The sequence below is a fragment of the Erpetoichthys calabaricus genome, chromosome 10 (genome assembly GCF_900747795.2).
Source record: "Erpetoichthys calabaricus chromosome 10, fErpCal1.3, whole genome shotgun sequence".
Classification (NCBI taxonomy): Eukaryota; Metazoa; Chordata; class Cladistia; order Polypteriformes; family Polypteridae; genus Erpetoichthys; species Erpetoichthys calabaricus.
The window spans coordinates 49,618,349-49,643,251 of record NC_041403.2 but is presented as its reverse complement, the minus strand read 5'-3'; the positions used below and the strand labels follow the sequence as shown (position 1 = coordinate 49,643,251).

General features: G+C 39.8%; 1 protein-coding gene across 1 annotated transcript in view; it reads right to left on the bottom strand.

Annotated features, from left to right (window-relative positions):
- Positions 1-24,903, bottom strand: part of usp33 (ubiquitin specific peptidase 33) — a 113,338-nt gene that overhangs the window by 24,546 nt on the left and 63,889 nt on the right. The window contains 4 exon segments of the mRNA XM_028811185.2: positions 534-612; positions 13,346-13,459; positions 16,584-16,653; positions 17,047-17,149. Coding sequence (XP_028667018.1) covers positions 534-612; positions 13,346-13,459; positions 16,584-16,653; positions 17,047-17,149 — 366 coding nt within the window.

The window sequence follows — 24,903 nt, the reverse complement described above, 5'->3', positions numbered from 1 at the left end:
ATTGAGTAGATTGAGCTTCAGTAATAAGCCAGAAGTGCTAGCTAGGTAATTTAAATCACTTCCTGTACTTTCTATAGTTTTGTTATTTCCACACCAGCAGAGGGCACAATTCTCTATCACACAAAAAACTGAAAGCATCAAGGAGTGTAACCATTTGTTTTCAATTGATTTATGCAGATGGAAAATGCAGAAAACCAATTTACTGCATTGGGTATCTGAACATGAGGGTGAGGTATGGACACTGCTGTTAGTCCCATGGACTTTCTGACAACAAATCTGTGAACTAGCATACGCCCACCTCTTAAGTGCCCACTTAGGTACTGAGGATTAAAAGAGTCAATTTTTCCAAAATCCAACTAAGAATGTCTAATTGAATACAAAATGAGATGCTCACTTTAATGTTCAGCAATAAGAGGCACTCATTACTGTGGTTTTCAAAAAAATGTCAGGAATTTTAATATTTAGGACTATCAACCCGAGAAAAATGTTTATTATTAGTACTATATTAGTATAGTATTATAAGTGTAACTTACCTGCTGTGAATAGCCTCGAAACATTGGATTAACTACTTTTATTCCTTGGAAAAGATTAGTTGGGACCACATATCCAGGTCTGTGAGAGGAAAAAAAAACATGAAGGTGAATGTTAATTATTGATGGTTTCAATGAAATGTTTTAGCAACAAACAATAATGTCAGAATGTATCATTGTTCATTAAGGGCGACTGATCTTCTTACTAATTTTGAACTCTGCATTAAAACATCACCAGTTTCAGCTTTATGAATGACTGTCCTTAGTGAAGGTTTTGTTTTAACCTATATCGAATGATACACAGTTTTAGCACTTGTGGCCAATCCTAAGCCTAGAAGACTGATGGGTATGCATTATTTATTTGCAACCCATCTCATCTAGTATCTGTTTTCTAAATAATTTTAATCTATTTATTTAATGAGGTGGCCAGGCATTACAGGTGATGGGAGTTTTTTTCTTGTACTCAACCAAGACTAATAAAAGTACAGTGGAACCTCGAGATACGATCACCTCTGTATACGAGAAATTCAAAATACGAGGAAAGTATGAGCGAAAAATTCAGATCTAAATACGAGCATTGGCTCACGTAACGAGCCACGAGCCAGGCTGTGGGTATAGCTCGCGGCTTAGCGAGGGGGGCGTGGTAGCTGTAGCGAGCCGCAGGGCGATCTGCGGTGTCTGCGTTTCTCACCTAAGTGCACAGGTGGGAAACTGCCCACATCCATGATTTGTCCTGTGGCTGATGGGCTGGGCAGGGTTGCCACCCGTCCTTTAAAATACGGAATCGTCTCGTATTTGAGAATGAAATTGCGCGTCCCGTTTTGAATCAATACGTATGCGTTCCTTATTTTTTTGTATTAAAAGTGGTAACCCTAGCAGCTGCCATGTCTTCCCCGCATATATAGAGAAGCGCGAGCCAGTTAAGGGGGAGAGAAAGTAAAAGAAAAGAGAGGAGAGGAGAGGAGAGAGAACGGAGGTTGCAGGAGGAGGCAGGAATCCGCAGCAGTAGGAAGTCGGTGCGAGAGAGCGAGCGAGTACAGGCTCGCGTGTAGCTGAACAGGCGAGCCAAACAGCTGAAGCAGGACAGTGTAGAGAAGGTCAGCTGCATTAAGTGTCTCGCCTGTTGCAGAGCCCGCATGGGAGAAGCAGGTGAGACGCTAACAGAGAAGAAGCACCGGGGATTGTCATCTATTTTTTGAAGACTGCTTCCTGTTGACGTTTTAACCTCGTGTTAAAGGATTGTTATTCTTATGTACTTTAAACCTCCACTTCACAACTGTTTTAAGGATTAAAGATTTATTGAATGCTCTACTGCACTTTGGACACCTGTTTTGATTCTTTTAATAATCAGTTATATTATTTACCAGTGTTATTTATTAAAGGTAGACTACAGTATATATAATTTATCAGTGTTATTTGTTAGGAAAATTGATTTTTATGTTAATATATTTGGGGATGCGGAACGGATTAACTGGATTTCCATTATTTTCAATGGGGACGTTTGTTCTAGATACGAGAAATTCGCTATACAAGCTCAGTGCTGGAACGAATTAAACTCGTATCTAGAGGTTCCACTGTATATACATACTATATATATTTACATACACACACACAAATATATTATTATATATATATATATATATATATATATATATATATATATATATATATATATATATACACACACACACACATTATATATATATACCAGTAACGGCACACTGCACAATAATGTGGAGTGAATACACTTGACTTGAGCATTCCTAGTTTTCATACTCTTTCTCTGTATGTTTAGCATTCATTTGCTCAGAGGTTGATGTGCTTGCTGCTTCCTAATCAGCTCTTCTTTTCTCCACCCTCTTTTTGCATTAAAACTGATTAAGTCAGTGTTTGTGTTGCAATTTCTTAGTACGTTTTCTTTAATTTTTCACTTAAGTTGGCACTTAAATCATTCTTGAGGCAGATTGAAGACTTAAGATATGAAGAGGTAGGGGAAGTGATGGCGAAGGCGGTAGGGATGAGAATGGCGCCTGGATGCATGCACCACACGGCTGCCCTGCTGGCTGCTGCTGAGAGTTGATTCTACAATAAAATAAAATAAAAATAAAAAGAGGAATAACCTCGGGCGGCACGGTGGCGCAGTGGGTAGCGCTGCTGCCTCGCAGTTGGGAGATCTGGGGACCTGGGTTCGCTTCCCGGGTCCTCCCTGCGTGGAGTTTGCATGTTCTCTGCGTGGGTTTTCTCCGGGCGCTCCGGTTTCCTCTCACAGTCCAAAGACATGCAGGTTAGGTGGATTGGTGATTCTAAATTGACCCTAGTGTGTGCTTGGTGTGTGGGTGTGTTTGTGTGTGTCCTGCGGTGGGTTGGCACCCTGCCTGGGATTGGTTCCTGCCTTGTGCCCTGTGTTGGCTGGGATTGGCTCCAGCAGACCCCCGTGACCCAGTGTTCGGATTCAGCGGGTTGGAAAATGGATGGATGGATGGAATAACCTCAGAGGTTAATCATTATCCCGAAAGCAGATGGTAGACGTCACATAGTATATGTTTTCTAAATTTCAGGTCAATAGGTTTGTGAGCTACAGGTGATTTAAAATTCAGGACAGACAAATGAACAGCCACAGTACCGTATTATATATAAAGATATATATATATATTATATACAGTGCATCCGGAAAGTATTCACAGCGCATCACTTTTTCCACATTTTGTTATGTTACAGCCTTATTCCAAAATGGATTAAATTCATTTTTTTCCTCAGAATTCTACACACAACACCCCATAATGACGACGTGAAAAAAGTTTACTTGAGGTTTTTGCAAATTTATTAAAAATAAAAAAATTGAGAAAGCACATGTACATAAGTATTCACAGCCCTTGCCATGAAGCTCAAAATTGAGCTCAGGTGCATCCTGTTTCCCCTGATCATCCTTGAGATGTTTCTGCAGCTTAATTGGAGTCCACCTGTGGTAAATTCAGTTGACTGGACATGATTTGGAAAGGCACACACCTGTCTATATAAGGTCCCACAGTTGACAGTTCATGTCAGAGCACAAACCAAGCATGAAGTCAAAGGAATTGTCTGTAGACCTCTGAGACAGGATTGTCTCGAGGCACAAATCTGGGGAAGGTTACAGAAAAATCTCTGCTGCTTTGAAGGTCCCAATGAGCACAGTGGCCTCCATCATCCGTAAGTGGAAGAAGTTCGAAACCACCAGGACTCTTCCTAGAGCTGGCCGGCCATCTAAACTGAGTGATCGGGGGAGAAGGGCCTTAGTCAGGGAGGTGACCAAGTACCTGATGGTCACTCTGTCAGAGCTCCAGAGGTCCTCTGTGGAGAGAGGAGAACCTTCCAGAAGGACAACCATCTCTGCAGCAATCCACCAATCAGGCCTGTATGGTAGAGTGGCCAGACGGAAGCTACTCCTTAGTAAAAGGCACATGGCAGCCCACCTGGAGTTTGCCAAAAGGCACCTGAAGGACTCTCAGACAATGAGGAAGAAAATTCTCTGGTCTGATGAGACAAAGATTGAACTCTTTGGTGTGAATGCCAGGCGTCACGTTTGGAGGAAACCAGGCACCGCTCATCACCAGGCCAATACCATCCCTACCGTGAAGCATGGTGGTGGCAGCATCATGCTGTGGGGATGTTTTTCAGCGGCAGGGACTTGGAGACTAGTCAGGATAAAGGGAAACATGACGGCAGCAATGTACAGAGACATCCTGGATGAAAACCTGCTCCAGAGCGCTCTTGACCTCAGACTGGGGCGATGGTTCATCTTTCAGCAGGACAACGACCTTAAGCACGCAGCCAAGATATCAAAGGAGTGGCTTCAGGACAACTCTGTGAATGTCCTTGAGTGGCCCAGCCAGAGCCCAGACTTGAATCCGATTGAACATCTCTGGAGAGATCTTAAAATGGCTGTGCACCGACGCTTCCCATCCAACCTGATGGAGCTTGAGAGGTGCTGCAAAGAGGAATGGGCGAAACTGGCCAAGGATAGGTGGGCCAAGCTTGTGGCATCATATTCAAAAAGACTTGAGGCTGTAATTTCTGCCAAAGGTGCATCGACAAAGTATTGAGCAAAGGCTGTGAATACTTATGTACATGTGATTTCTCAGTTTTTTTTTTTTTTAATAAATTTGCAAAAACCTCAAATAAACTTTTTTCATGTTGTCATTATGGGGTGTTGTGTGTAGAATTCTGAGGAAAAAAATGAATTTAATCCATTTTGGAATAAGGCTGTAACATAACAAAATGTGGCAAAAGTGATGCGCTGTGAATACTTTCTGGATGCACTGTATATTGTGAACATGCCAGCCCTACCACAGACAAGAGACACAGACTCACAATGTCTAAGAGCACACACTTTACTTTGCTTCTTCTTTATACACAGCACACAGTGCACAATCACCAACAACCAATAAGCTCAGTCCTTTTTTACTTTTCTTTTCCTTTTCTTATTCTTCTCTCCTTCTGCACTGCCACATCCACTCCCCTCTCGCAAGCTCTGTCTTCTGCCTCCCGACTCCGGCTCCCCGAATGGAGTGAGGCAGCCCCATTTATGTTGCACCCGGATGTGATCCAGGTGCACCCTGACTATTTTCCTGCAGCACTTCTTGGTGTGGCCGAAGTGCTGCATGGGCACCCGGAAGCACTCCCAGTGCGCCCGGATTCTCTTCCGGCAGCACTTCCTGGTGTGGTGGAATTGCTGCAGTCCATGGCTCTGGAACCGTCCAAACATGCACATATTAAGAGAAGGAAAGCAACTGAGCATGCTAGTGTGACAAAGCTGTCCAGTAAGGGCCAGTATTCCATGTTAGACGAGATGTCCTGGAAGGATAGTAGATGGGAAATAGCAAAACACAGGAAGAGAAAGATGACCTGGGTAGAATCGTGCAATGCTCATATAATATTTTGAGGGCATGTGACTCAGCAGATTCAAGAGTTTGCCTGACCCATTCCTTTGACACTATGTCTAGATAATCTCATTGAGACTCTAGTCTTTATTATTTTGTATTCTTATATTATAGAGGATGCCATCATCTACATGCTACACCGATCCCTCTCCCACTTGGACAGAGGCATTGGTGCTATAAGAATTATGTTTCTGGACTTCTCTAGCTCCTTCAACACCATCCAACCTCGGCTCTTTAGTAACAAGCTGACAGAGATGGGAGTAGATTCATACCTGGTAGCATTGATCGTGGACTATCTTAAAGACAGACCTCAGTATGTGCGTCTCGGGAACTGCAGGTCTGACATTGTGGTCAGCAACACAGGAGCGCCACAGGGGACTGTACTTTCTCTGGTCCTGTTCAGCCTATATACATCGGACTTCCAATACAACTCGGAGTCCTGCCACGTGCAAAAGTTCGCTGACGACACTGCTATCATGGGCTACATCAGAAGTGGGCAGGAGGAGGAGTATAGGGCCCTAATCAAGGACTTTGTTAAATGGTGCGACTTAAACCACCTACAACTGAACGCCAGCAAAACCAAGGAGCTGGTGGTGGATTTTAAGAGACCCAGGCCCCTCATGGACCCCATGATCATCAGAGGTGACTGTGTGCAGAGGGTGCAGACCTATAAATACCTGGGAGTGCAGCTGGATGATAAATTGGACTGGACTGCCAATACTGATGCTCTGTGTAAGAAAGGACAGAGCCAACTATACTTCCTTAGAAGGCTGGTGTCCTTCAACATCTGCAATAAGATGCTGCAGATGTTCTACCAGACGGTTGTGGCGAGCGCCCTCTTCTATGCGGTGGTGTGCTGGGGAGGCAGCATAAAGAAGAGAGACGCCTCACGCCTGGACAAACTGGTGAGGAAGGCAGGCTCTATTGTAGGCATGGAGCTGGACAGTTTGACATCTGTGGCAGAGTGAAGGGCACTGAGCAGGCTCCTGTCAATCATGGAGAATCCACTGCATCCACTAAATAGTATCATCTCCAGACAGAGGAGCAGCTTCAGCGACAAATTGCTGTCACTGTCCTGCTCCACTGACAGACTGAGGAGATCGTTCCTCCCCCACACTATGCAACTCTTCAATTCCACCCGGGGGGGTAAACGTTAACAATGTACAAAGATATTGTCTGTCTGTATACCTGCATTGTTATCACTCTTTAATTTAATATTGTCTTTATCAGTATGCTGCTGCTGGAGTATGTGAATTTCCCCTTGGGATTAATAAAGTATCTATCTATCTATCTATCTATCTATCTATCTATCTATCTATCTATCTATCTATCTATCTATCTATCTATCTATCTATCTATCTATCTATCTATCTATCTATCTATCTATCTATCTATCTATCTATCTATCTATCCTTGTGCTTTAGCTTTATGTATGTTCATTTTGATACACACAGTCCCTTCTTCATTTATTTTTGTCATTTTGGTTGTTTCTGGGTTCAAGGTCTGCTTGTTGATGCCCTCTTCAGGCCACACAAGAAATAAAATAAGTCTGTTTTATGAAATAATTTGTGATCAGCGATAAAGTTAATTGTTTATATGATATTATGTAGCATTTTTGAAAATATAGCAAACTAAGTATGTACTTCCTAAATAGCCTAAATAGTGTGGCAGATTGCCGGGGTCATTACCTGGCCGGGATGCCTAAAAGGACCGGAAGGTGGCAGGAATAGCTTCCGGGCCACGAGGGGGCAACCGCCCTGGAGCAGAAGAGGACCACGGGAGAAGAACAAAGAGCTTCTGGCCTGTTGGGACCCGTGGCCACCGCCAGGGGGTGCCTCAAGCCTCGTAGGACTTGGAAATAGTTACTTCCGCCACACTCAGCAAGATGGCGGAGGAACCTGCCAGGGATGCCTGGAGTGCTTCCGGTGCAAAGGGCAGCACTTCCGCCACACCAGGAAGTGCTGCCGGATGGACGTCATCAGACACCTGGAGCACATCCGGGCAGGGATAAAAGGCGCCGCCTTCCTACAGTCTAGGAGCCAGAGTCGGGAGTGGGAACAGGACGAAGCTCCCAGGAGGAGAATAGAGGCGGCCAAGGACTGAGACAGAGAGATATAGTGGTGATTATTGCTGTGTGCATTGTGTGCTGTGTGGAACTCTGTTTATTTATGAATAATAAACGTGTGCTTTTTATAATGATGTGGTTTCCGACTGGTGGTGTCTGGGCAAGTCTCACAATAGTTACACTTGCCTAGAGGTAAATATGGTTCATTACATTATGCTTTGTACTTTAGCAACTTCCTCTCCAGAATCATAAATCCATCTCAAGCAAAACTCTGCTGGGATTAGGAATGTACTAGATATTGCAAAGTGTTTTTCAGACTAGTGGTTTTAACACAAAAATAATGCAATCACATGGAAATGAACATATAATTTGACACAAAGTGCAAGGTGTATGCATAGTTTCATCAAGACAAACTTTGTAGCCATCTTGGAAAAAAAAGGGTTGTGTTGCCAGAGACAGTCAATATACAGCTAGGTCATGCTCTACACTATAATTATTTGTATTGTCCCAAAAAAACATTAACTTCACTTATACTGTAGCGCTTTTCTTCTCAAAATATATATATATATTTTATGAGGATATGGCTTTATCCCATTGGCAATAAAAATATATTACAATGGACTAGGATTTTGTTTAACATTGTAAAAACAATTTTTTGGAATACTTACATTAAAAGTCTGAAATCTAGTAAATATATGATAGTTGAAACTGCATTTGTTAAGTCTGATGGAGAACCTGGAGAGCAGCCACTTTGGAGAAAGTCCATATAATTTATTAATTTTTTTCTCAAAGGCTTTTCCAAACAGATTGAAAACCTGGATTATGTAAGATATACACCAATCAGCAACAACAATAAAACCCTCCGTCTAGTATTGTGTAGGTCCAAACTGTGCTGCCAAAACAGCTCTGACCCATCAAGGCATAGACTCCATATGATCTCTGAAGATGTCCTGTGCTACCTGGCATCACAACATTAGCAGCAGATCCTTTAAGTGCTGTAAGTAGGGAGGTGTGACCTCTATGGATCAGACTTGTTTTTCCAGTAAATCCCACAGAAACTTGATCTGATTGAGATCTGGGGAATTTAGAGACCAAGTCAAAACCTTGAAACCTTTGTCATATCCCTTAAACCATTCCTCAACAACTTATGCTGTGTGTCAGGGTGTACTATCCTGCTGAAAGAGGCCACTGCCATCAGGGCATACCATTGCCATGAAGGGGTGTATGTGGTCTGCAACAATCTTTAAGTAGACGGTACATGCTATAGTAACCTCCACATGAATGCCAGGACCCAAGGTTTCCCAGCAGAGTATTACCCAGTGCATCACACTGCCTCTGCCAGCTTGCTTTCTTCCCATTCTGCATCCTGCTGCCATCTCTTTCCTAAGTAAATGATGCATATGCACCCAACCATCCACATGATGCAAATGAAAATGTGATTCATCAGATCAGGGAACCCGATGGTACAGCTCTGAAGTGCACATGCTCATTGCAGGCACTTTTGGCAGTAGCATAGACAGCAGGGGCACTCTGACCAGTCTGTGTCAACGCAGCCTTGCGGCTCGTTTATACTTCACGCTCAGAATGCGTATGCGCACGCATCATGGCTGCCACGCGTTCCCAGCATTCACTTCACGTGTCCTCTGAGCAGGTCCTCAGAAATTAATGCGACGCATGCGCGAGTTGCAGTACCAGCAAAAAGTCAGGGGGCGCAGTGTGCTAAAAGTCGGAACGTGACGTCAGAGTCTCTGTTTACTATCTACATGTGACAGAAAGCCATACCATCTTTTGTGCCGTCTTTTTTTTTTTTTTTGCAACTTCACAACAGCAACACAATGTACAGCGCTGTATTTGAGCCACTGAGAAAAAAAATTAAGGACATGGTGAAAATGTGTATTTTGTGATTAAAGTGGAAATTTCGTCTTTAATCTCGAAATGTCCACTTTAACCTCGTAGTTTACTTTATCATTAAAGCAGACCGTCGTAAACTTCATCCCAGTTTTTAATCAGCAGCAATAGATCACCACACAGAACACATTAAATGTATGATATTCCAACTCTCTGCACATTTAGAATCTTTAGATTTATACTTGATATCACTTTCATGATGAAATGCATTAAAGTGTGTATATTACATTTTACAGATAAATCGTTACTTTCATTTAAATAATGAATACTGTTAATAATTACACACATGGGGGTGACACAGTGGTGGAGCGGTAGCACTGCTGTCTCGCAGGGAGTCATGTCGCTGGTATTCCCTGCTTGGATTCCACACTGTGCTCCAGTTTCCTTCCCAACATATGCAGATTTGGGGATTTGGTGCCGCTAAAATGACGCTTGTGTATGTGTGTGCTTGTATTCACCTTGCGATGAGCCGAGGCCCCGTCCAGGGATTGTTTCTCACTCGTGCCCAATGCTTGCTGGAATGGACACATCCCTGGATTTAATCAATAAACATCCTTTTCAGAGATATTGCGGTAGGGTGTCATCGGAATTTAATGGGTGTTCTAGGCAATTCACAACACAGAGAAGCCGAACATGTTCTCACCATGATAATATCTCGCACTGCCACCTGGTGGATTCCTCCAGATTTACGTAAAGTACGCGAGCAAGTATAAACACTACAACGCTTGCATAGCAGCAGCATCTGCTGCAGCACGCGTCGAAAGAAGTATAAACCCGGCCTTATACACAGCATGCTGTGATGTATTGTGTGGTCTGACACCTTTCTCTCATTCCCAGCATTAATAATAATAATAATAATAATAATAATAAGTTACATTGATTGAGCGCCTTTCACAAGAGTGAAAAAAAATTACACAGATGATAAAAGTTTGTAGAAGAGGAAAGTTTTCAGTTGAGATTTTAAAGTGCAGAAAGAGGAGTAATCTCGGTGAGACTGAGGAAGAGAGTTCCAGAGTTGAGGGGCTATAGCACTGAAGAACCTGCCTCCCAGGGTGGAGAGTCTGGAGCGTGGGACAGTAAGGAGATTACTGCTCAAGGACCTGAGATAGCGTCAAGGAGTGTAAGGAGCTAGTAGCTGAGTGAGGTAGAGGGGGGCAAGGATATGTAGGGCTTTGAAGGTGAGAAGTAGAATCTTGAATTTAATCCTGGATGGAACCGGTAACCAGTGAAGCTGGGAGAGAACAGGTGAGATGTGAGCAAAACGCTTTGTGTGGGTGAGGACTCTGGCTGCGGAGTTCTGAATATACTGTACCTTCTGTACAGACTTTGCAGGGAGGCCAATGAAGAGGGAATTACAGTAATCAATACGAGACATTATGAAACAACAAACCAGATTCTGAGCATCATTAAAGGACAGAAATGGACAGAAATGGATGGAGGAGGGCAATGTTACGGAGATGACAGAATGAAATTTTGGAAAGACACCTAATGTGTAGATCAAAGTGATGAATCAAACAAAACACCAAGATTTCTGACAACAGGAGCAGGTTTCACAAGTGTACCATCAACAGAAACAGAGAAATTGGATGATTTAGAAAGTTAAGGTTTTAATGACCAATTTTGCTACAGTTACCCTTCAGTGGGATCAGGCCAGAAGAGCCAGCCTTCACTCACCACACAAGAACATCCCACAAGACCTGTTGTTATGGAGATGCTCTGACCCAGTCACTTAGCCACCACAGTTTACCCTTGTCAAAGCTGCTCAGATCCTTATGCTTTACCATTTTTCCTGCTTCCCACATATCACCTTCAAGAACTGAATGTTCACTTGGTACCTTAAAAAAATCCCATCCCTGGACAGGTGCCATTGTATTGAGATAATCAAAGTTATTCACTTCACCTCTCAGTGTATACAGTATATACAGTTAGGTCCATAAGTACTTGGACAGTGACGCAATTTTCATAGTTTTGGCTGTGTACACAACTACAATGAATATGAAATAAAACAATCATTATGTGATTGAAGCATTTACTTTCAACTTTAATTTAACAGGTTTACCAAAAATACTGCATGAGCTGTTTAGGAATGACAACCATTTTTCTGTATAGTTCCCCATTTACAGGAGCTCAAAAGAATTTGGACATTTGATTGACAAGCTGTTCCATAGCCAGGTGGCAGCAGTTCCCTCATTATTACATTAACTATTAAGCAGGTAAAAAGTCTGGAATTGATTCCAATTGTGGTATTTTGCTTTTGGAAGCTGTCACTGTGGACTGAGGCCAATGAGAGTAGGGTCCTAATCAGAAATAAACACAATTTTATTAACATATAACTTTTAAATATACCCTTTTATGTATGATAGAAAGCACATCTGTGAACCAAAACTGTTTAATATGTAGGTTAGATTTATGATGGTTTAAAATGCACAATAACCACACTGTGGTCTGCTAGATAATTAGAAGTGATATCCCAATGTAATTTACAACATTTAACAAATTTATATTTGTGGTATTGCAACTGGGGTATGTTTGTGAATCAGCATTATCCTTAGGTTATGCTACTGTAAATCAGAAAAAATAAATATACTCAGATTAGACTGTGTAAAGATAGGAGAAACTATCTTGTATATATAGGTTTGATAGCAGAAGTGGTTTAGTTAAGTGAAATAACTGGCTTTAGATTAAACAACCACATGAAGTAAAATTTGCACAACGTGTCCCCTAGAACCATACTAGCTACAGTCACATGACACGCTGCATGTTAATCGGACAAACAAGCAAGACCTCCACTGCACTCTGTGCACATAACAATATGACTGTTACTGCTGCTACAACTACTATTACTTGGTAAATGTTTATGAAAAAATCTGAAACAGATGACTATATCTCAAAAGTTATCAAGAAAGTAAATGCTTTCATGCTTTTAACACACTGGATGCGCCCTTTTTGAATTTTTTTTCAAGATCCTTCATTCACATGAATGCTGTACCGGTTTTAAGTTACTCTCCGCAAAGTAATTTGTGGATTAGTAACAGCATGAATTGTAGTGTCCTGGTTTGCTTTAGTTGAGAACCTCCACTGTGTACTATCCATCTGTCAGAGTAACAGCAAGTACACTCAGGTCATCTGAAGAGTCACAAAATGTCAAAATAACTGTAAAATAGACAGGGGCAGAAGGGGACTTTAATTTACAACAATGACTAATAAACATTTTTTTTTACCATATTTGGTGTTTAATTTTGGTTGGGAACACATTGTTTTTGTAGTGCAGTTTAAATCAATATTTTTATTATTGGTAGACACAGTGTTGTAGTGGTAATTATTGCCATGTCACAGGTCCATTTTTATTATGAACATTTTACCTATCCTTGTGCAGGCTCTTCCACAGGCGTATAGGTTTTATGCCAAATATGTCATGTATCCAAAATACAGCTGAAAGTATTTACAGGTCCTTATGTGAATATAAGTTTAAAACTGAATTCTGCTTAGGTACTGTATATATGTTGTAAGTAAAGATGAGAACATCTTCAAATTCACAAACAAGTCTATCAGCAGGCTCATTTGACTAGATAAAAGGTATGTTGTTCAAATACAAGCTTCTGATTCTTCAGAGTTTGTTATGAAATTACTGTATGAAACAGAAAAAGGTGAATTGATCTTTCCTTGTTAACAGATAATCAAGGGTAATTATTTCAAATCCTGTTTTATTGCTTTGTACAAGTAAATAACATATAAAGACAGCAAAGGCAAAATCAGGAAAAAAGTTAATTAAGAATACCATTTACTGCAATGTCATTACCATGAAACAGAATTCTTCTTTCACTCATTTTTAATTTAGCTGTGGATCTGCTCTGAGGCAGGTCTATTCCTTTTAATGCATGTAGAGAATAATCAGCTTACTGCTTGTGTCTAACTGAACAGCTTACCTGTTCTTGTGCCACATATCCATTACCAGCTTCTGATAACTCTTACACAAGGCTGGCTTCTTGTCTGTCCGAACCAAGCCTCCACATTCAATAAAAAACTGCGTCAAAGGAGGGCTGTGAAAATACACAAGATTAATCGGACATTACAATTTCAGGGTTATTGTATATGAGTTGACACACTGTTAAAAGTACTTATATAATACTTTTATATAATATAAAAATATAAACTGCTCAAAAAAATTAAAGGAACACTTTGAAAACACATCAGGTCTTAATGGGAAAAAAAATCTTGCAGGATATCTATACTGATATGGACTGGGTAATGTGTTAGGAATGAAAGGATGCCACATCGTTTGATGGAAATGAAAATTATTAACCTACAGAGGGCTGAATTAAAAGACACCCTGAAAATCAAAGTGAAAAAATGATGCGGCAGGCTAGTCCATTTTGTCGAAATTTCATTGCAGCAACTCCAGATCATACTCAGTAGTTTGTATGACCCTCATGTGCTTGTATGCATGCCTGACACTGTTGGGGCATGCTCCTATTGAGACGACAGATGGTGTCCTGGGGGATCTCCTCCCAGATCTGGACTAGGGCATCACTGAGCTTCTGGACAGTCTGAGGTGCAACCTGAGTTAAGGACCTTCGACGGACCTGTCCAGCTCTCGTAGAGTAACTGCCTGTCTCCTGGAATCTCCTTCATGCCCTTCCGACTGTGCTGGGAGACACAGCAAACCTTCTGGCAATGCCACGTATCAATGTGCCATCCTGGAGAAGTTGGACTACCTGTGCAACCTCTGTAGAGTCCAGGTATCGCCTCATGCTACCAGTAGTGACACTGACTGTAGCCAAATGCAAAACTAGTGAAAAAACAGTCAGAAAAGATGAGGAGGGAAAAATGACAGTGGCCTCCACCTGTTAAACCATTCCTGCTTTGGGGGTCATCTCATTGTTGCCCCTCTAGTGCATCTGTTGTTAATTTCATTAACACCAAAGCAGCTGAAACTGATTATCAAGCCCCTCTGCTACTTAACTGATCAGATCAATAGCCCAGAAATTTCATCAACTTGATGCTAGACTCTGATTAAAAAGTGTTCCTTTAATTTTTTTGAGCAGTAGGTTATAAAATATAATTATAATAAACATAGGAAGGAATAGACATGAGCGCTCTCTCTCTCTCTATTATATATATATATATATATATATATATATATATATATATATATATATATATATATATATATATATACAGTAAATGTGCAAAAGTTTTAGGCAGGTGTGAAAAAATGCTGTAAACAAAGAATGCTTTCAAAAATGGAAGTGCTAATCATTTATTTTCATCAATCAACAAAATGCAGTGAATGAACAAAAGAGAAATCTAAATCAAATCAGTATTTGGTGTGACCACCCTTTGCTTTCAAAACAGCATCAATTCTTCTAGGTACACTTGCACACAGTTTTTGAAAGAACTCAGCTGGTAGGTTGTTCCAAACATCTTGGAGAACTAACCACAGATCTTCTGTGGATGTAGGCTTCCTCACATCCTTCTGTCTCTTCATGTAATCCCAGATACACTCGATGTTGAGATCAGGGCTCTGTGGGGGCCATACCATCACTTCCAGGACTTCTTGCTCTTCTTTACGCTGAAGATAGTTCTTAATGACTTTGGTTGTATGTTTGGGGTCGTTGTCCTGCTGCAGAATAAATTTGGGGCCAATCATACGCCTCCCTGATGGTATTGCATGATGGATAAGTATCTGCCTGAATTTCTCAGCATTGAGAACACCATTAATCCTGACCAAATCTCCAACTCCATTTGTAGAAATGCAGCCCCAAACGTTCAAGGAACCTCCAGCATGCTTCACTGTTGCCTGCAGACACTCATTATTGTACTGCTCTCCAGCCCTTCGATGAACAAACTGCCTTCTGCTACAGCCAAATATTTCAATTTTTGACTCATCAGTCCAGAGCACCTGCTGCCATTTTTCTGCACCCCAGTCCCTATGTTTTCGTGCATACTTGAGTCGCTTGGCCTTGTTTCCATGTCGGAGGTACGGCTTTTTGGCTGCAACTCTTCCATGAAGACCACTTCTGGCCAGACTTCTCCGGACAGTAGATGGGTGTACCTGGGTCCCACTGGTTTCTGCCAGTTCTGAGCTGATGGCACTGTTGGACATCTTCCGATTTCGAAGGGTAATAAGCTTGATGTGTCTTTCATCTGCTGCACAAAGTTTTCTTGGACAACCACTGCGTCTACGATCCTCAACGTTGCCCGTTTCTTTGTGCTTCTTCAAAAGAGCTTGAACAGCACATCTTGAAACCCCAGTCTGCTTTGAAATCTTTGTCTGGGAGAGACTTTGCTGATGCAGTATAACTACTTTGTGTCTTGTTGCTGTGCTCAATCTTGCCATGACATGAAACTGTCTTCCACAACCTCACCTTGGTAGCAGAGTTTGGCTGTTCCTCACCCAGTTTTAAGCCTCCTACACAGCTGTTTCTGTTTCAGTTAATGACTGTGTTTCAACCTACGTGTGACATTGATGATCATTAGCACCTGTTTGGTATAATTGGCTGATCATACACTTGACTATAATCCTACAAAATCCCTGACTTTGTGCAAGTGTACCTATAAGAATTGATGCTGGTTTGAAGGCAAAAAGTAGTAACACCAAATATTGATTTGATTTAGATTTTTATTTTGTTTGCTCACTTTGCATTTTGTAAATTGATAACAATAAACAATCATTATTTATATTTCTGACAGCATTCTTTGTTTACAGCATTTTTTCACACCTGCCTAAAACTTTTGAACAGTACTGTATATATATATATATATATATATATATATATATATATATATATATATATATATATATATATATATATATATATATATATATATATATATATATATATATATATATATTACTCCCTTATAGAAATAACACTTCAAAGCTTCATAATATATTCAACATTAGTGAAAATAATTTATAGTGCTAAACAAACTGTCCTGATAGTACAAAGGACAATGCATCTGTGACATGGACATAATTTCCATTTCTGTTTCTTTATGGCCAACTTCTTTGAGATTTGCACAGAATTTCTGTGATATTCCTTTGTTAAGCACATACTACTATATGCTTAAACCACAATAAAGCAATGACCACAGGCTTCAATTCACATAAAAAACAACATTAAGTGTTGTAATTGAAAAAAACTGAGACACTTTACTTACCAGTTGGAAAGGGCCTGAAGAGCTGCATTCATATAGCATGTGTTTCCAATATTTTTCAGTCCCGTAAGACCTTATTAAAGAACGAAAATGTTGAATAGAAATCAATAAGTATTAAAACTGTTTAGCAGGTGAAACATATTCAGCTGCAGTTATTTATTTCAAGTTTGTATTTCTTTCTAGAAATGTGTACAGTAATTATGAACAATACAATTTACACATAATGGAATTATTCAAGGGCTGAATGCCATTTGGGCTAAGAATGGCTCTGATGTTAATTAACACTAAACAACACCACGATGGAGACTGCTTTTTAAACCAAAATATATGTAAACGTTTTGTACAAGCAGAAGTAATGAAGGTATATCAGGTTGCCTGTTGGTTCATGGTGTCATCAGCCTAAACATAACACATACAAACAAACCTGTGAGGGGATGAGAAGTTGTGTGTTAATACGGTACAGTACCTCTCGCTCTGAACTCATCTTCTTCTTCCATCTCTGTATCTAGGTCATCACAGACAGCAGCCTGAGGAATCTTCAACATTGGGATCCCAGGGACTTTGGTATCCTAAAAGAAACAGAAACAAAAAATGAAATAAAAAGTTACTATAGCAGGAGTAAAAAAAAAAAATATATAAAATGACATAATGTAGTACAACAAGACAACACAAAATACACAGATGTTTGCCTTAAAGATATAAAAATAAGTATGTGAATGAAATAGTAGTCATCTGCACTCTTATTTAGCATGAACATAACAGCTCTCCATAAGGATTGGGACAGTGAAGAAATTCAGATTTCAGTATGGCACATAATGAATTACACTATATTTGTGCAGAAATACATAGAAATAAAACTTAAATCATTTTTTAAATATTTTTTTTAATTATTGTAACACCGTACAATACAACAAAGCAACAGTTCTAGGAAGACACAAATTTTGGGTAGGTGTAAGATGTTTTTCATTTGATTTAACTTCAAATATCTCTTGATTGACGGGATGCAGAATGTTACTGATGTGTCTAGATTTGTCAAAATTTAGTTTACAAACTTGTTTGTAGGGAAATGGGGGTGACATCTAACTTTAATCATAATAATTTTATGATCCAACTTTGATGTTAGGTATAATTCTGATTTAATACATATGCAAGAATAGAGTAGTGCAAAAGAAGTCAGTTGTAGATTTCAGTTTATGATGATGCAAGGAAAATGAACATTCTTTTGTGTGGTAGCATTATATTCAAGGAGGTAACATCCTGCTTTGGTGGATGGGGAACAGTTTAAGTAAGGTAAGTTGTGTGAGTTTTAACAGAAAGGATTGAATGGGTCGAATGTGGAGTACATACACTGAAATGAAATTACTTCATTTTTAATTTCTCATAAAGGCCTGAATTAATGTAACAGTCAGAAGGTAAACATAATGGCCATTATCAGTTATGTATGGATAGGCATATTCTGTTGCATTACTATTAGAAGGCATCATGGTTTTTGTGGTGATGGAGAAAAATAATGCACCACAGTAGCTTTTATGCCTTTAAAAGTCTGGCACCATTAGATGTGACTCTTATAAAAGTGCTGCTCAGTATTTGTGTGGTTTAGGATATGAAGATAGCATTTACCACAATTTAAATTGTACACGTTCCAAGATATAACAGTACAATTAGCCAGTGTCAGTAGAGACAACGCGAACAACCGCCTATACCCGTTACTAATGTCCACAAAAAAACAAACAAAAGCAAAAGATACATCCACATAATTAGGTCTGAGAATTCTTGCAGTGGTAACTATTCTCTCAAATAAACACTTTTTTGTGAGATAGGCAAGAATAGTTCCAGGGCAAAAACAATCCACCTTGAAAAAGAAATAAGAACACCTCTTATACATTTCAACAATTTACATGTCCATTTATATATGCGTGTATACAGAAATCTACACAAACCTGTTCATACTCAAAATATGTACACATTTTTAACATTGTTTTTTGTGCACACTATCAATGTAACCACACACAGAAAAAAGCAATAAAAATTAAGTATAAGGAGACAATTTTGATGCAGCATTTATTTGGGTGCAAACTACTGTACAAACCAAAGATAAAAAAAGTACATTTCCTCATCTACAGTTGATTCTGAGAGTGAAGTGAATCATAGCAGTCTTTCTTAATATGTCTGGACAGTGGTGCAGGGAACTGATTCTTGATTTTCTGAGTTATTAGGTTCCTGCTGCCAAAAGTATAAAGGATGAAGCAATGTCGGAAGCACACCAAGGAATCACAATTAAACCGAATGTAGTTAGCACAAATACGTTTGCAGAATTGATGACAACTTAAAAGCAAGACCTTGAACTTGAAAAAGACATTATGTTAGTTTCTTTACTTCTGCTTCATATTCATCTTTTATCTTTAGTAAAAACTGCTTAAATATTAATCAACAAATTGCCAGTTTAACTTTACTTCTCCCATATTGTATGGAGATCACTATATACAGTAAAGGTCCATTGCTAAAATTTAAGCAAGAGCAACTGCAAGCTTCTACCAAATACCCCTGTTGGTAATCTTGAAAGGAACATGCAATTTGCAACAGAAAGATGTGCAGAAGACATTACATGGAACAAAAAAAGAAAACAATGGCAAGTTGTTTAATGAAAATGAATATAGCTATTTCAGCCTATGCTGTCTAAGTCTGACTACTGTTGCAGTAATTGTAGTGCTTTCAGACACAACAGAGATTTCAATATCCTAATGTACAGATAGAGAGATTTGTTTAAACACACAGTAAAACAAAGCAATTCATATAACAGTATATCCATTAAAATTATTGTTGAACTGAAGTCAGTTGGCAACAGAGAATGGAAGAACAAATCCTCCTAGAGAAAATAAACCTCTGAGGGTCCATGATCAATTATAACTGACAAAGTCCGACCATAAAGTCAGACACAGCCACCACCCTGGAGACTGAGGCCAACTGGCCACCTGGAAGCAAGTGCATGTGAATGGGGAATCAGCGCAGGTGCAGAATATTGTTTAAAATAATGCAGTAGAGACCTTGTGAGTGTAGGTATGTGGGCATTAACCTAGCAGCCGCAGAGTGCTTAGTGAGGGAATGGTTTACACGTGCATGAGATCAATTGACTTGGCTAGCCCTCAATAATGCTCTACAGATCACTGAGGAGATACTTACACTCACAAAAGTATAAAAGGTCTGAGTAGGTTAAATCACGGGAGAGAAAAAAGAGACTGAAGATTAAACTGAGAAAAGTGAGAGAACGGGATTGGGTGTTCAATCAAGTACTAAGGAGAGGAGGTAAAGTGCTTAGGAGGTCCTATGGGGTGCGAGAGGAACGGCACTCCAGGGGCAGATTGTCCATGCTGAGCTGAGCAGCAGGAATGATTGTGGGCTTGAAGACCTGGAGATGTCTAAGAAGTCAGCAAGCTGTTGGAATTGGGCTCTGCGATGACCAATATGGTGGCTAGGGCAAGAACCAGAAAGTGACTGTATTCCCTAGCAATTCTTCCCAGCTTAGTATGCTTGTTGGGTGAGCAGGCAAGATGAGTGAGAGAAAGTACTGAGGGAAGCAAAACAGTGTAGCCGATCCTGTTGTTGATTTTATTCCTGTTTTAACTATGGATCTATTTATTTGTTTTTAGTTTTTTTTTTATCTTCCCCACACTGTTTTATGGATTATTTATTGGATGAATAGGAAGTACAACACACTTTGGACACTGTTTGCTTTATTTGTAATAAACACTCTTCAAATTTGCAGAAAGACTTGCTGTTTGTGTCCTCATTGCCCTAGTCCATCTTCAGTTCAAGACTATCAATGTCCCAGGTACTCTACCATACAATTCGGTGCTTGGCCATCTAATCTGATGACAATATCCTTCTATCCTTTGTTTCAAGGCTACCAGTATCTCAGAAGTCATTAAATGCGCAAGTAGACAGCATAAGAAAATCATTAAGCAGCAACATCTCCAAACCCATCCCAAGACTTGCATCATTAGCTGAGTAGTAGCGACACAGCTATTTGCAACCAAAAACTAACAAAGAACTGTGTGCAGTGCCCACAATTGAAATAACCTTCATCTGACCACTGCCTGCATTTTATTTGGATACAAATGCCCTCTTTCATCTGCACACAAAAAGCTGGCTCTGAGAAAAAGAAAACCATTTGAGAAGAGATTTAAATTTAGAACACTGATGTACAATACCTAATTATAGTTCCCCTACCTAGCTGGGCCTGTCTTTGCTGACTTGCTCAAACTGACATGGAAAAGGAAAATTGCCAACAAACTACTTTTACCTCAGATAGCTGAATGGTGTCATGTACAACTACACACCACTTTTAGGCTTCTTTTTAAGTAACTCCTTTGATATATTTTTTGTTGCTAAGATGGCAAATACCGGGAAGAATTTACTTGTACGAATTACATATAAAGTTGTCCAGTAGTTAACACTGCTGGCATACACCTTCCAGCATTGCCAACTTCCATATATCTAGTCTGTACGTTCTCCATGTGCCCACTTTGGGCATCCTGTCACATTAGTTTAATTTCTGACTCTGAATTAACCTGTGTAAATCTGTGTGATCCTCAAAGTGGACAGACGTCCTTTTCAGGCTTGGTTCTGTGTAATGCCACTGGAGTAGGACTCGGCTACTGTGATCCACTAACAAAACAAAAAAAAAGTGGATTCATACAATTGGAACCTGAAAAGACTGGAGAAAGATTTTGGTGGTGAGTTCAGAGAGAGGGCTCTCTCTTTTTGAAAGCATGTAGATAGAGTGCCCTCCATAATGTTTGAAAAAAGGCACACTTTTCCTTGATATACCCCCTGCTCCATGGTTTAAAATTACAAATCAAACAATTCAAATGTGATTAAAGTGTACATTGCAAACTTTCATTTAAAGGTTTTTACCTATATTACACACATTGAAACACTTTTTCTACATGGTTCCCCATTTCAGGGCACCATAATGTTTGGGACAACTGGCATCAATTGTCATTACTCATTGTGATTACTCAGGATACCTAGACTTGCTTCTACCCTTTGGAGTCTCCTTTGAAGTCAGAGCTGTGCCAATGAAAGTCAAAGAAGCCATTATGACACTTAAAAACAAATAATAAAACTATTAGAGACACAGATAAAGCCTTAGGATTACCTAAATCAACTGTCTGAAATATCATTAGGAAGAAAGAACACACTAATGAGCTCAGTAATCGCAAAGGGACTGGTAGGCCAAGGAAGACCTTCACTGATGATGACAGAAGAATCCACACTATGGTAAAGAAAAAGCCCCAAAGGCCTGTCTGACGGATCAGAAAGGGTCTTCAGGAGGCAGATGTGTATGTGTCAAAACTATGGGAAAAGGTGTTGTGGACAGAGGAGACAGATATGAACCTGTATCAGAATGATGGCAAGAGCATAGTGTGTAGACAAAATGGAACTGCCCAAGATCCAAAGCATACAGCCTTATCTGTTACACATGGTTGTGGGGGTGTTATGGCTTAGGCATGTACGGCTGCCATAAACTGGCAGTTGCACAAATAATTCTGTAAGTGTATAGAAACATGTTATCTGCTCAAGTTCCAGAAGTTCAGTAATCCAGCTTCATCCTGCAAAAAGATAATGTTCCAAACATACTGCTAAGTCAACACAGCAGCTTTTCAAAGCTAAAACATGGAATATTTTTGAATTGTTAAGCCAGTCACCCGAGTTAAATCCAACTGAGCATGCCTTCCATTTGCTGAAGATAAAATATAAGGGGACAAGCCCCCAAAACAAGCATTAGCAGAAGATGCCTGCACGAGAGGCTTGGCAGAGCATCACCAGAGAAGATCCTGAACACCTGGTGATGTCTATGAATGGTAGACTTCATCACATGCAAGGGACATGCAACAAAGTACTAAATATGACTGCTCTAATATACCTGCCATTGATATGTCCCAAACATTATGGTGCCCTGAAATGGGGGGGACCATGTAGAAAAACTGTAGTAATTTCTACATGATGTGACCGAAGTGTAAATAAAAAAATCTGCAATGTGCACATTAATCATGTCTGAATTGTCTGATTTGTAAGTTTAAACTGTGGAGCAGAGGGGTAAATCAAGAAAAATTGTGTCGTTGTCCCAAACTTTATGGAGAGCACTGCATCTGCCCATTAATTTTTCAAAACAGCTGAATGTATTCCAAGTCCCAAGGGAGTCCAAGTGTGAAATAAACAGCAATAGGTACAAAGCAGCATTTTGTGCTGAATAGGCAAGCACACACAACACAGTAAATATGTTGTCAAATATATACTATCACAACATGCCTTTGGACTGAAAAAAAAAGTACAGTTGGAATGAAGGGAACATGTATATTTCTGTACAGGATGCTATTAATGATTTCAAAGTTATGCTCCCTGCAGACTGAAATCAAATAAAATTACTGTAAATAATGGCTTTTAGTTTACCTCTTCAATCTAGGCCTAACCTCAAATTATACTTTAAAAGGAATTTTTTCTCCAAAGGATTACATTCAGCATTAAATGCTGGAATATGCTGAACTGAAGACATGTTCTCAAATTATCGTAAGAAGCAACTCCATCACTCCTGATGTGGTGTAAAACATAGCATTAATAATAGATGAAATGGTGATACATCCCAGCATGTTGCCTGCGTGGGTGTTTTGGTATTAGCAAGCCAAGGAGCAGGCATTTTGCAGGACGAGATGATATAGCTTTCTTCTGCTCACACAGTCTAGTGAACAGAATATATCAAACATGTAGACTGGTAAAATGTTTGGCAAACTTCAATATGTAAAGCAACACTGGGGATTTAAACAAATTAGGTAGCAAAGATAACAAAGGCAAAATGCCTAGCATACTGGCATGGTGATTTCTGCTGTTGTTGCTATATCTTTATGGGTCTTACACACAAGGTGCTATTAAAGAATACAGTCTTCACAACAGTTTTTGGGTTAAAACTGTCGTATCTGGGGCAGTGGATTGGTTGAATTATCTTCTTTATATTTTTAAGGAAATTGGTAGATTCCTGGCCGGGCAGCTATATGTGTAGGCTGTGCTTGTTCCCCTGCATCATTTTCTCACTTTTTCATTAAGAAGAACGAAGATGGTCAACCGCTTTCCTCACTGCTTGTCCTGCTTACAAGGAACCTTTAAGGCATGCAGTCAATATGGACTACACTCTCAGCCTTATCAAAAACTGTGCATATCAGCACTTCCCAACCCTGGGTGAAACCCCAACCCCAATCACCCCTATCCAGCTCCCACACCCCACCTCCCATAGTAGCATGTGAAATACTGGTGAATATGATATTGTCAACACTGGTTTGGACCTTGAATCGCCATGCATCGATTGTTCCTATGGTTACAAGGACTCTGAATCATACTGATATATCTAAACTTCATTCTCAGTTAAAATGCTTCTTTAATTTCAAACTGATTAGTTCAAGATTGGATGTGGCAATGCTTCACTTCACAAGTTAGACATTAACTTGAACATTCTGGCCATCAAAGTGCATAGCCCCAATGTTCAATTGCTCTCAAAAACATGATTCAACTGCCACATATCTAATCCCTACAAGCAGAGGTCTTCAAACATAATCCTGGAGGGCAGCGATGGCTACAGGTTTTCATTCCAGCCAGATTCCTAATTAGAACTCAGTCCTTGATGATAATGAAACTCGTTATTTAGCTAATTATCTTGTTAGTGCTTTCATTCATCCAAGAGAAATTTTAATTGCTCTGTAGAGTCTTCCTTCTGTGAGAACATTATTCATGTGTTTTGTGGACCAGAACCGATGTAAACTTAACAGTCCTTCCAATTCCCCACTCATTTATTTCTAAACATTTTTTAACACAAATACTTCATGGTGCATATGCACAGGTTTAGGAATCAGATTAGCTGGAGAGCTGCTGGTTTATTGGTTATCTGCATTTCATTATTAACTAATGTCTAGTTAAGAAAACAGGCAAAAATTTAAATTTAAATGGAGCTGCTAAAAACTAAAATAGGCAATTAAGGGTTCTGAATTATAACAGGTAAGATAACCAAAATTAAGCCCAAAAATATACTGCTTTAGTACTACATAAATGGGTGCTAAATAAGAAATTAGCTGAAGTCAAAACCTGCAGCCATTGCGAATCTCCAGAATTGTAATTGAGGACCTTTGATCTACAATGCAACTAAAATTTACCTTGGATGAATGAAAGTGCTAACAAGGAATGTAGTTAAATACCAAGTTTCATTATCAGCAATAAGTGAATTCAAATTAAGAAACTGGCTGAAATGAAAACCTGTAGCCACTGCAGCCCTACAGGA